A 13,520-nucleotide genomic window follows, 5' to 3' on the forward strand; every position below is an offset into this window, starting at 1 on the left:
CAGAGGAAATTAGAACGGCACCCAGTGATTTCCTTTGCTGAATAAAACATTGAGAGGCACTCAATATTTTTTTTTAACCCGCTATCCAACACTTTCCCCGAATATTCTAGGACTGGAGTTTGTTTGTATAATTGTACCAGTCCTAAAATATGTTTGGAAGGGTGTTCAGTGGGTTCAAATAAATATTGAGTTCCCCTCGATGTTTTTTCCGAGCGATGAAATCACATATAACCATTAGAACATATCAGTGCCTAGTGTGCCGAACACTCCCACAGTGTTGTGTTTCTGGTCTGTGTATGTGTTCAAGAGCCTCGAGGTACGATGTGGGGTTGGGGGCACGTAGCTGGTCTTATTCTGGCTACTAAACAGCAACATAGTTCTTACTTTCATGGTTTGAATGTGCACTTTGCTTTGTCTGCATGCTACAGGCTGCCCTTTGCTGGCTGCTGTCACCTTAACTGAAGACTTTACGTGTGCGCTTATACAGACTGCCGTTGATAGCATCCCGCAGTGTTATCACCTCTTTTACACTGGTTTCATCTGCGCTAGCACTTTTCTGACAGAGCAATTACAAACATTTTTAGTGGCAGTTTAGTGTTTCAGCTCCACTCTGGCTGCCCGCCCCTTGAGACTAAAGAACATTCATGTTTAAGGAACCCAAGGGTATTACACACTTTGTCCGCCCCCGCCCCCCCATGTAAGCAAGTGGGGGACCATTCATATTGAAATGGTCCCCCATGGGCCCTAACACATGTTTAGCTGGGCCCTTTGAGCGAGCTCTGAAGATGCTCATTGTTATTCCAATGTGCCTGATTGCCAGCATGGAGGGAGGAGGGCGTGTGTGTTGTGGCTGGTGTGAAGCGATTTGAGAGGTGTCACCAGGGCACGGCAGGGACCGCTCGAGCTGCATTCACAGAAAGAAAGAGCAAGAGAAAGAGCAAGCGAACGTTATTCTGACATATTTGTTCTCAGCAAATTCATGTTTTGAAGTAAAATGTAGTGATCAGCCAGTCAGAATGTTTGGACGCATGCGTGAAATGCAAGACTGCAATGTCAGTGCGGAACGTTAGTGGAGCACTGGGCGGGACTTCCGGGAATGGCAGATGGATGGAGAGCTGGCTGGGGTGTGGCTGGTCCAGTCCTCTCTGTGTGGGTCTGTCTATGTAATGTGCCCAAAGTGAGTAATCAGTGGAACTTGAAATAAAGTACTCACGTCCAGCGTGGTATTCCCATCAGGAACCTGGCTACCACAGAAACTCTCTGTGTAAAACCTAGTAATCTATTCACCGTAGCAAACACTTTGCACATACTCTCAACCTGGATACTTTATTACTGGGTGTGGGGGTTGGATCATCTGGGGAGTCCACAAAGCCTACATTTGGATAAAGAATTTCTTCTGATAGAACAAGGAAATTGGTCCCCATCTTACCTAACTATTGAATCAACAATACGTTCTTATTTCCGAATATTATAATCAACATCCAAGAAATGTGTTTATTTCGGTGGATGAGAAGTAATTCCATTGATTGGTCCAGGAGAGTGAACACATTTATATATTGTTCCGTTCTATTTATGATCACATCAGAATTAAGACCCACGCAGAGAAAGGTACTAAGTGAAAATGTTGTTTTGAAAAGAAATTATATTTTCAAAGACCAATTTAAAAAGAGCTCTCTGTGACTGCACTGAGCGATCTTTGTAAATACAACTGTTGCACCTATGTCGCACACAAGCGCAGGGGCTAACAGGCGCGGCCGACATGAGCACGGGAAGAGGTATGTGACTGTGTGTCTGTCTGTATGTTGTGGGGTGGTGGTTGGAGTATTTGATTGTTTGGGGAGAGGACTGGGGAGAAGTGGTGTGTGTATTTGTGTTTGTGTTAGTGGGGGGGTTAGGGACAGTTATGGAGGAGAGGATGCAGGATTAATGGGGGGATTTAAGAGGTTTGGGTGGGTGGTTCCGGAGCTTGAAATGTGGTAGTTGGAGAATATTAAACTCTGCACCAAATCAGCCAAAAAAAACTGTTTTTCTTTGTGTGTGGAGTATCATATTCAACAAAATCACACAGAACCCCAGGGAAAGAAAGAAAACAGGTAAATGCTGCACCATGTCATCGATATAATAGAAGAGCAGGCCACAAGGCCCGTCTTCCATAGGCCAAAACTGTGAGTCTCTAGAAACAGGATGATTTTCAGTATTAGTAGCCAGCGAGGGTCAATCACAATGTTACAAACAATCTGATTGGCCCTTGACCGGTCCATACCCCACACAGAATCCCTCGAAGCTTTTGCTTCTTTCACTTCCCCGGCGGGGGGGGGGGTCTCTGCCCTCAGCCAATGAGGAGGCTCAGAATAGGGTAATCCCTGTTCCGAGCCTCTGCAGGGCTGTAGGCTGCCATCCTCCCCCGCCGGGGATTCAGGTAAGTGTTTTCCACATGCCCGCCCCATCGCCCCAAACAATCCCCTCCCCACCCACCCAACCCCACTTCCCTTCTTTTTCTTCAGTTTTTGAGAGCAAATGTGCTGGGAACATATCTGTCCCCAGCGCGTCCGGTGCCCGATGGCTGCCATAGAAAGGGAAAACAGACACTATTTTCCCTTCCCCGGCGGACATTTTGAAAAACATTTTTATTTCTTTTTCTGTTCCAAAACACTGCAGAGTTTTGGAACAGAAAAAGATTGCTACTAGTACCCCGGTCTTGTAGTCTGGGGTACTAATAGCACTAAGCCCTTCTCCACAGGGCCATTACCAAGTCAGGTAATGCCCCGGGGCCTTTGTTACTATGGACTATGGGCCCCGGGGCATTACCTGACTCGCAAATGTCCCCGCAGCTCGAGGCTTATTGCTTAATTAAGTGCTATGTGAAAAAAAGAGACCCTCTCCTAACATTCTCTTATCGCAGCAGTACCACATGTAGAAATATTGATCATTTAATGGGCCACCACTGCAGTTCATGGTTGAAAATAGCTGGTGGCTTCCAAATGACCACAAAAGAAGTGAATCAAACAATCTCTTTCAGAATATTTGCATAATACCAGTTCCTCTAAGGACAGCAGAAGGCCCGCAAGTACCGTCACCTGTACTGGCCATGAAGTACAATTACACGCGCTGTTAATTCACACAAGAAGATCAATTGCGCTCAATGCACTTACTTTGCGGGACCTCTGTCCGATTTAGTCCATCTGGAGGAGAAACAAGAAGAGAGCAGCCATCACTTGAGTGCTTCCATATGTGAAATTAAGCCAGCAAAGGGATGCAAAAACTGTGGGCACAACTAAATCCTCCTGCTCTCGGACAGATGGTAAAGGGGTGCCTATAGTTCTATGCGTTTTAATTGATGTCAATTTTTGAGGGAGATTTTTGTTTACCACATTTTCTCCCAGAGAAGGAGGGAGAGCCCCAGCGTCACACTCCTTCCTCTGTCCTCCCCTGCACCCAACCTATATTGCCTGACGCAACACCCACAAACTACCCTTCGTGGTTAAAAAAATAAATAAATAAACTGATAAACGATATTTGAGAAAGAAACTATTCGACCAGATAGAGTTTGACCAAAACTCAAACTCCTGCCTGGTTCCAAGTGCTGCCTATGTTTGCAAGCATAGTTTTGTCAAAAGTGCAGCACTTGCTGGGAAGCCACAGAGTGCTGTATATAGGGTAGAACGAGGAGCAAGGGAGGGGCCAGACTTGTGACCACGCCCATACAGTCAGTGGCCGACAAAATGTTTGAGTTTTTAAGAGTACGTGCAGTATTACAGCAAATGGGCAGCAGTGCAAGTGAAATGGGATCCGGGGCAAACATTGTTCTAGTATGAAAAACATAGGGTCAGATTCTCAAAAACGAATGCAAATGAAATCATTTTAGAAATGAGACCTTATTCTCTGCACATTTCAGGGGGGCTGGAGGGCAGTGCAAAATATGTGCCCCCTTGCATGCTTTAGTGCCTGGAGGCTCCCAACCATGGTGTGGGTGCTGGGACAGCATTTCATCATGGTAGGTCGTTAAATGGTGTGAAAGAGTGCAACAGAGAGGCGCGTGCTGTTCCAGCTTCTACAATACTTCCTGTGACACAGGCCAAAGAGACTTTGGAGGACATGTTGCCATGACGATAAGCAGCAGGGAGGGGTCAGTCAATTCATTTAGGCCTGAGAAATTAATAGGGGGCTGGATCTGAAAGAGTAACCGTACCCCAACTAAACATTATAGCATGAACCACTGATTAATGATGTTGTTCAATTAAGGAATTAACAGATGAGAACAAGTAACAATATTGTGTTTAACCCCTTAAGTGCCAAGGGAGTCACCCTTGGCAATTAAGGGGTTAATGAAACAGAAAACGTTAGAAGGCATTGAATGGCAAAATACCAAAATCACCAAAAAAGTCCTTGGCACTTGGGGGGACCCAGACGAACATCTTCGTGTAAGTAATTCCAACCCAAGAAGAATAGAAAATGAAGCATTCATCCTCTTAGTAAACCATGAGTGTTCGAGTTATACACACTGAATTGGGAGCAGCATGTTAAGGGCCGTTTCTCAAAAAATGCACCATTAAAAGTAAATTGCTCCATTTAGCAAGATATTTGCACTGCACTGCTCAATAAGTGAACACTTGTTTTTGCACAAGTCAGTTTGCGCAAATGGCCGATGTTGCACTGGACAGTCCATGCAAAAGCCATTTAGGTGCACAGGAATCGGTGCAGCATTGCCCATCACTGTGCACTTTATGTGATTCATAGGAAATGTGCTTAATTCTATTGTTGTGGAATTTTGCTCCAATCGTGATAGTTGGCACAGTACGCTATTGCACGTGATACTGGTAAAATGCACCATGTCTAAATGATTTAATGCATGGGCCATAGCTGTTCACACTGACCACAAAGACACGTAATAAGTGGAAAATGTCAACTAGTGCAAATTACCACCACCAAGTGCAAATGTGTCCTGTGTCAATTAGCAATGGTGTAGCAAAATAACACAGTAACTTCTCTTAGCGTACCTGGTGAGCCTAGACCTTCCAGGTCAGTAATCAGTAAACAATGTGTGTGTGGTCAAGTCTGTTTGGTCACCCTCCTCTATCTTTTGAGCAGGGGTCGAAGTGTACGAAAAAAAAGTAGTGGAACTACGTTCCCTGATGGCCTGCACCCACTCCCGGCACCCACATCACCACGTGCCCTCCCACACACAATACACACCCCAAACCCTTGCACCAGCTGTTTAAGGGAACGTTTAGTGCAGTGCACTGAAAGTGCAAGTTTCAACTTCTTCCTATACTTTATTTTAGAACGAAACCATTCCGGAACTGTTTCTTTTTAAAATAAAAGTATAGGAGCTGTAAAAGGTAATTTAGAAAAGTAGAGGAGCCCCGCTCCCGACCGTTCCCGCTCACTTCGACCACTGCTTTTGAGCAGATTTTACTTGTGCTGGGATACATCATACGTGATATCTATTTCACTTAGAAAAACATCTGTTTTTTTTACATTTGTATATCCACAAGTCTTGTATAAATCCAAGTATAAAATCAAATAAAACAAACGACAACTTATTCATATCTACACATCCATTACCAATAACACATCTTCAAAACAATATTTGTGGCACCTTAATATCAACACAGTGGGCCTCATTACGACCTTGGCGGTAAGGGGTTTACGCCAGCGTTAACTGCGCCGACCCCTTACCGCCAATTACGAGTTCCCTTTCCGCCATGGCGATTTTAACGCCTGCTTTTTGCAGGCGTTAAAAACCATGGCGGTAAGGGAACTTGGTGTTAATTACGCCACCGTAATTTACGGTGGCGTAATTAACGCCTTCCCCACTCCCATTATGCCCTATGGGGCAAGAATGGGAATGGGGAAGGGTAAAATGGGGATTGGGGACTTACCGCCCCGCCAAGGTCGGAATGGGGCGGTAAGTCCGCCAACCCCCATGGCGGAATTTTCACATCTCCGCCAAGGACCATGGTGCTAATTGCACCATGGTCCTCCGCCAAGGTCGTAATGAGGCCCAGTGTGTTTTGTAGACACACGGGTGAAAATAACACAGACCTGCGATCTAGCTTAACAGTCTGAATTTGGAAAACCTAGTGATTGCCCTGTAAGTCAACATTAGCAAGTCTGTTAAAAGGTCCTCACAATATTTTGACTCCCACTCACCCTTTTTCATTACCCACTTCATACTCTTATCTCTCACCTCTCTTTCCACCTCGTCCCCTCGCTCTTCCACTCTCTCTCTCTCGCCCTCTCACCCTTAACCCCGCCTACATGTCCCTCACGCCCTCCCTCCCCATATCCCTTCCCCCTGGCCTCACCAGCACCCTCTCCCGCTCCAAATCCCACTCTCATCATGGAACAGAGGTGTTCAATCTTGAATGTGAGAGTGGAGGATTCTAAATTCTCATGTTTAATACTTACTTCCTTTCTTGTGGATCCACATCACAAAAGGTGACTGTGCTCAGGGGATAGTGTCTTCTGAAGAACAACCTGTTGAAAGAGGGAAAGTTAGCATTGCAACATTGCTGCCATCGTAACCTAAACTATGTACAACTTAATTCATGTAGCAACTGGCCCCGATTGGCACTACCGTATTGCACAATGAGGAGTCGGTGGGGTTTAGTGGTAAACTGGATTCTGCATGGAGAAGAGGTGTGCAGGTATGGGACTAGGCTTGAATGATGCCCAATGCCAGGTGCTAAGAGAAGAGCTAAAAGAATGTCAGGTCACTGCAAAGGAGGTTTGGTCAATTTCCAAACAGATGTCCATTCTTGGAAAGGTGGTCAGGTCAGTGTGGAACAGGTGTTGCCCAATAGGGGGAGGCTGCAGGTGCATAGGACAGTGTGTAAGGTGGTGGATGCTTGAATATGTAAAGAAGTGTCATAAGGGAAGCAGTGTTGTCTACCACAAGAGAAGCATCGTGTCGGAAAGGTTTTATCACAAAATGGGGCAAACACACCTAATGAAACTGTAATGCAACACACTCCACATTCATACGCAATTAGAGAGGAGGTAACAACTTCCTGCTGGTGTTGATCCTGCCCTATTAACCTGGGCATTGTTGAAGCAAAGGATAGAGGGATTGTCTAACTAATCCTGCCTACCAGTACAATCATTGTAGGCTGCGCTGGTGTGCCACCTATCTAAAAGTGGATGGATGAAGAAACAGTAGAAATATATTTCTCACAACTGGTTATAGTGTTTCTAAGAATTAACTTTTCTCAAGAAACAATGGTCTCCACTTTCTCCTTCTTCCCTCCTCTCCAAATTGTTTTTGTCACTCATTCGTTATTAGAATTTTTAGGAAGTCCGCCAGACCATTTATGGTGAAAGTCTAATGTATTAACCTATGGTCAGGAGGGCTTATATTCAAGCTAGCAAAATTAAAATAGATGCATAGCCACTACATCTGATTGGATTTAGGAGACCTGATGTCCCGTTGGTCCAAAATCTATCAGTAATAAACTATATACTTGGGTAGGTTCCCTACCACCCCCACTACAGTTGTAAACAAGGTGCACAACACAAAGCTGGACGATACCTGAGTCAGGAAAGACCGGAATTAGTTGAAAGACACCAGAGAGAAACGCTTTTGGCAACTGTTGGAGAAGTTTGGAATTATAACTTTGGCCGATCATTAATGACAGATCCCCCACAGAGGTGTCCGCCTTGGCATTAGAAACATGTGGAGGAGCATCTGCACTATGTGCCTGTCAACCAATGAAATTCTGCATGGATTGGCTCTATGGGCAGCCAGTCAGTATATCTCATCCAAAGAACATTGCTGAAGAAGCAATATTTGTTTTCCCCCCACTATCAAGCACTTTATCCATATATTCCACAACTGGAATAATAATAATATTTAGACCAGTCAATAAATATGTTGAGATTGAGAAGAAGTTGGTCCCAACTATGTTTTTTCAGGAGATGTAATGACGCGGAACCATCATTTTTGCCTAAGTGGTTATACCTTTATGTCTGGTTTCTTTCAATCTAAATGTACACAGTACTTGGATTGAGATAGCACACTAAACAGAGGAGGTTTGGGAGTGTGGCTGTATGAGGGAATATGCCCTTTGGGATGTGTGTTCGGTCATTAGCTCAGGGCTAAGAAAGGGGTCTGTATTTTGAGACTGAAGCAAGTGGAGGGGAATTTCAATGTACGGCGGAAGGGCGTGGATTGCACCATGTTCTCTGAATTATCAAGGGATGGTCATTGTTGTGGCATGGTCAGAAAAGACTGGGTAGACTCTGGTACAAGGTGTGATTGAAAGGTTGTAGTGTGGTATGGGGGCAGGAGGAATGATCTGCAGGGAGGTGGTGTGGTCAACAGGAAATAAGTATTCACTACCGGAAGCATGTGTGTTTAGAACAACACATGTGAACTATCAGTTGAGTTTCAGATGTATAAGAAGTTATGTGTAAAATAAACAAAATTGAGCTCTGGTATTGCGGGCAAGCCCTTTAGAGTAATATGTCCTATGGGAATGATGTGATGCTTAGGAGAAAGGGTTGTTGTATATGGACCTGGCCATATTCTATAGGGAATATATTTGTTTCATTTGGGAGCATGTGTAGGCCAGGTCTAAAGAAAAGAGGTGCATTCTACGTGGAAGCAGTGTAGTATTTAGCCTGAATAGAGTGGGTGCTGTCTCTCTGGGAAGGGAGCCAAGGAGGGAAATGTGAACTAAGTGGAGTATTTGTCATGAATGAGAAAGAGGGGTGCTCGATCCATTCGAGAGCTGGTATGAATGGAGCAGGCAAACTGTGGCCAGTCAGAAGGAACATATGATGAACCTTACTTTGTTTGCAAAAAAGATAAGGTCTATTAGAGGTGACATGCTTAAAATAGAGTGTGGATTGTGAGTGAGAGGGGGGCACATATATATGCAAGCAGATGTGCTCTATGGGTAATGTGGTAAGTGAGGGACTATGAGCTCTGGCCAAGGGTGTGCAGTTAATGTGGTGGAGCACATCTGTGTGCAGAATGTATGAGATAGGATCAGAAGATCATATATTTTTGGAGACAGCGTTGAAGCTTATCGGGTGGATCGGCTGTCTCTGGGAACATGTGCAGTGTCTCCAGAGAAAGTGAGGCCTCTAGAATGTGTGCGTCTGGATTGTGGAGAGCAACTGTGATACGTGAGCATATGTGATCTGTATCGAGATACTACACTGTGTGCTGATACGATGAGATCAGTTTGCAAGATGCGCGCTCTTTGGAGAGCGCCGCATTGCCTAGGAGAAGGAGATAAGGGACCTGATTCACAAAAGCGTTTTATAATGGTGCAATCCCATAGGAAAGCACTCTGGGAATCAGGTCCACACTTGTGTATAGGCGTGTTATAAATGCCATATCATATCTTATCATATCATATCACAGCCTTTTGGTATGTGGATCTTTCTGCGTGAAGGAAGCGAGGAAGAAGTGTCATCTAAGAAAGTATAGTTTAGAATAAGAGAAGACGGCATGGTCTGAGCACAGGATCAAATTGCGGGAAAGGACTGTGTTCTTCAGTGGTGATGTGGTGTACAGGAAAGATGTGGAGACTATGCAGAGTGGGCATGAGTGGGATCAGTGGCTAAAGTGTAGGAAGTGGGATGGTGTGGCCAAAAGCAAAGATTTCCACACTATTTACAATTATACTGGCATCTCTATTCTGTTACTAGTATACCCCCTTTTTCCCCTCCTCCCCTCTTCACCCTTCTCATCGCCCCTCCCTTCTATTTCACCCTATATTCAATGCATCTGAGTAATCCAGTTATGTGTAAATGAATTTGTGCTATTTTAGTTATCAGTTCATATATTATAGAAAACATCTTAAAGGTCTTTTCAATGTTATGTTACACAATTGACAGCTGAAAAACTCTCAGATTGTAAATGTGCATTCTGGTATTAAATAAAATCATCAAATCTTTTACCAAAAAAAAAAAAAAAATGTTCTACGTCGCAGTGATGTCTACGGTGAAAGAGATATAGGGTAAAGGGAGGATCTATAGTACGCCTGGTCGGCGCTACGACTAAGGCCCTATATGCATTCTATTTCAAAGCGACAAGGTCTACTGGAACAGGGAATGGCCTACTGTAAATGACTGTCGCTTGTGAGGGCAGGTGGGGGGGACGGAGTGTGATTCTAACTCTGAAAATCCAGACTAACTCGGTTACTGTTTCTGCCACTTCCGCTGGCAGATTTACCGTTAGTGGAGGCATGGCAGTTACTCCCCATTTTTGGAGTCCGTAGTACTGCATTGGGGATTTAGCAGGTTTACTGTGGCCTGTAATTTTGTGCATGGTGAAACCACCACATTTTGGCTTTTTCAGTGGAGGATTTCCCTGTAGCACTTTGCTTGGGGTAAATCCCCCACTGCAAGGTCACACGCATAAAATAGTGGTGTGTTAAAACCGGGGCTACTTCCGTTACCACCAACAAAAGGGGTGATAACAGAAATACTGCTCAAAGTTTACTGGACCGCTAAGCTCAGACTGAGGCCCTATATATGATTCATGAGAAGTCACTAAATTCTAAGAAGAGGAGTATTCAATGGGGCCTGGGTCAGGTGTTTGTATTATCGATGTGCTTTATGTGGTGTAACATTGACCAATGAGAAGGGTGAAGGTGCGTGCGTGCGTGCGTGCGTGTGTGTGTGTGTGTGTGTGTGTATGCGTGAAAGAGGCCTATTGGAAATGGGTATGGTCTGGTGAAAAGGTGACATGTTTAAGAAACTATTGGTTCCATGAGAAACTGGGTGTGTCCCCTGGAATGTTTAGACAATGGGAAATGAGTCCCTCCAACGGAGAGAAGGTAGAGATTTTGGGGTGAATACATCATCAATGAGGAGGAAAATCACGTGGCAGTTCTCATAGTGGTTTCCAATACCCAACAGACTATGGCTTAACCTTCCTATATGGTTATTGCACTAGGGATGTGATTTCTGCTCTTCCATTTCTGGAAATAAAATTTCATTGTGTTCTTGAAGACTCTAAACACATGAAACGAATTCCTTGCCCTGTGGCCTTGCGAGACCTAAAGTGGGGTTAATTAGACACATATTCCAGCCATGCTGCAAACCTCACTGGTCACTAGCTGACTTCATATAAGCTGAAGGATGCCCTTACTTTCTCTGGTTGTCTGTTAAAGTAATTCCTTGACCGGAGACTTTGAAGTGGACGATGGTCGCTGTTGGTGCGGGATCTGCCACCAGCGTCTCGCTGACTGTTTTGGCAATTGCTTGCGGGCCGGTCAGAGACTCCATGTCAATTGAGTTGACGAACAGCACGTTACAGGCTGAAATTAGATAGCAGAGAAATAACCAGGTCAGGGATCACGAACAAACCACATGAAGCTGCTTGCCAATGCTCAAATATCACGTGTTCATTGTTCATCCAATCAAACACAATAATCTTTGCGTAGTTCTACAATCTGTTCAATTACATACACAGCAAACCAGTCAATAACCATACATAAAAAAGACCATAGGAGGGACAATGGGACAAGACAATTTTACACCGCAATCTGGACCATTTCCTGGTGCACATGTTCCTCGGTAAAAATGTTGGTGCACACTTGGGTGGCACCTATGAAAAATGATTTGGTACTGGTGAATAATTGTCTTAAATTGGTATCATTTATGGGATATGATCACTTTTCTAGCGGTTTCAATAAGTATTTTATAGATTTCAGCCAATTCCTCATGAGAGATATTTTGATGTAGCCTGAGTTTTTGTGATGCTTACATCTTATGTTAAGACCATCATGCGGACATCTCATAAATGTTTCAACAGGAAGGACATTTGAAGAAAGACTGAGATCCGAGGAGGGCTCCCTTTCACTGCATTCATTCATTGAGACCCATTTAATGGGCTTTCTGGACTAAAATGGCGGCGTGGGACAACAAAACCTAATTTCAACTTGAGAATAATAAATATGTGGCATGTGGCCATCTTCTCTGGCACCATTCGAGATGTCTGACACTGTATCTCAAGAAGGATGACACAATTCTAGCACGCAAGAAACCGTGTAAAAGTCACAAGGTAGAGCTGCAACTATATTCCCCCCAAAGAAGTCACAGAAAAACTTGAACTAACGGCATCCAAAAATAAACACGCATCTGCTTATAAGTTACACAGCAACCTATCCATCTATTAGCTTCAAGGAATGCATATTAAAAAAATAAACATCACCCCTTGCAAACAAGAACATTTGTTGAAATTATATAACCTTTGATATTGACTACAAGTCTAATAACACAAACCTTGCAGCCCAGTAGCATAGGAGAGAAGGGGCAAAGCCAGAAATCACTCAGGTTATACTAACAAACAAGGAACTAAGTCATGGCTTCAGGGTGTGCATAGGCAGTGACTGCAGTACTGTGGTTCGAAATGAACAGGAACTAATGGGAACTAAGCTCCAATACTTTTAGTTGCGTTACTGTTAATAGCTGCAATACTAGTCGCTTCATGTGGGTGCTGATGTGGAAAGCAGGAAACCAATGTGTAACACCGTGTTTGCTGCTGCTTTCTTGCTCATGGAGTTTGGGGCAGCATGGAGAGGCTGCTCTGATTAAAGATGCAGATTTTGGGAACAATGCTGTACACGTGGTAACGCATATACTCATCCAAGTATGCATCTACAAGTGCAACAACCCGCGTACCGGGGCCACAGTGTGTAAAGAAAGACATGTTCAAAGTGTTAATAGGGACATTGTGGGGGCGCCCTATGCTGAAAATAATTGTATGAGGGAACAAGTCATTTATGTTCTTATACTAGTGAAAATAGTGCTTAATCAAATTAATTTGTGTTTTTATGTATTTTTTAAAATATATATATTTTATTCATAGAACGTTATCAGTGGAATACAGAAGATACAGGAGGTTTTCATTAACACAGTAGGACCACAATCTCTCCTAAGGCAACAGCTCCCTCTAGCAGTGACAACAAGAGAAGCTATGCAAATTGGCATTTTCGGCACTGCGCATTATTGCATCGGACAAACATACATCTGGCCTTTTATTATATAGGATTTCATTCCTAGTAGAAGCAATGGGAAATCCTGGTGGCCAGAAATATAGCTGCTTTCTAATCTCTATGTATCCTTTTGGTATTAATATTTGTCCCCTTTCCATCTTTGCTGCCTCAAAACATGTGCACATTCACCCACTATTTCTGGACAACTATGTGGTTGTTATCGCTGTCTCCCAGAGAGCCTGCAAAGATGAAGCGGAACTGAATTGATGCAATTGTTTTTTTAGGATAAAATATCAGGACCTTCCCTCCTCCCACTAAATGTATTTATTTAAATACAGTGGTAAAACCGCAACTATTTTAGTGAGTGAGGTACTGTCGCACAACAACTGAAAATGTCATTTCAGCATTGCTGACAAAAGAAACATGTAAATGGCTACTTCCCCAGCACCTTTTCTAGAATGTTTTGAATTTACAGTAGAAAAACCTGCAACATCCATCATTTCATTTCATTCTAAACTAAAATCGTAGAAAATTACGCATAACCCTGAACAGAAAACAGTGGAC

General features: G+C 43.7%; 1 protein-coding gene across 4 annotated transcripts in view; it reads right to left on the reverse strand.

Annotated features, from left to right (window-relative positions):
* Positions 1-13,520, reverse strand: part of TNS1 (tensin 1) — a 2,137,091-nt gene that overhangs the window by 20,048 nt on the left and 2,103,523 nt on the right. For all 4 annotated transcript variants that reach the window (XM_069616815.1, XM_069616816.1, XM_069616817.1 and 1 more), the window contains 3 exons: positions 11,108-11,276; positions 6,412-6,480; positions 3,153-3,182 (listed from right to left, as the gene is read on the reverse strand). In XM_069616815.1, coding sequence (XP_069472916.1) covers positions 3,153-3,182; positions 6,412-6,480; positions 11,108-11,276 — 268 coding nt within the window. The remainder of the gene's footprint in view (positions 1-3,152; positions 3,183-6,411; positions 6,481-11,107; positions 11,277-13,520) is intronic.

The sequence above is a fragment of the Ambystoma mexicanum genome, chromosome 9, assembly GCF_040938575.1.
Source record: "Ambystoma mexicanum isolate Mex_15411 chromosome 9, UKY_AmexF1_1, whole genome shotgun sequence".
NCBI lineage: Eukaryota > Metazoa > Chordata > Amphibia > Caudata > Ambystomatidae > Ambystoma > Ambystoma mexicanum.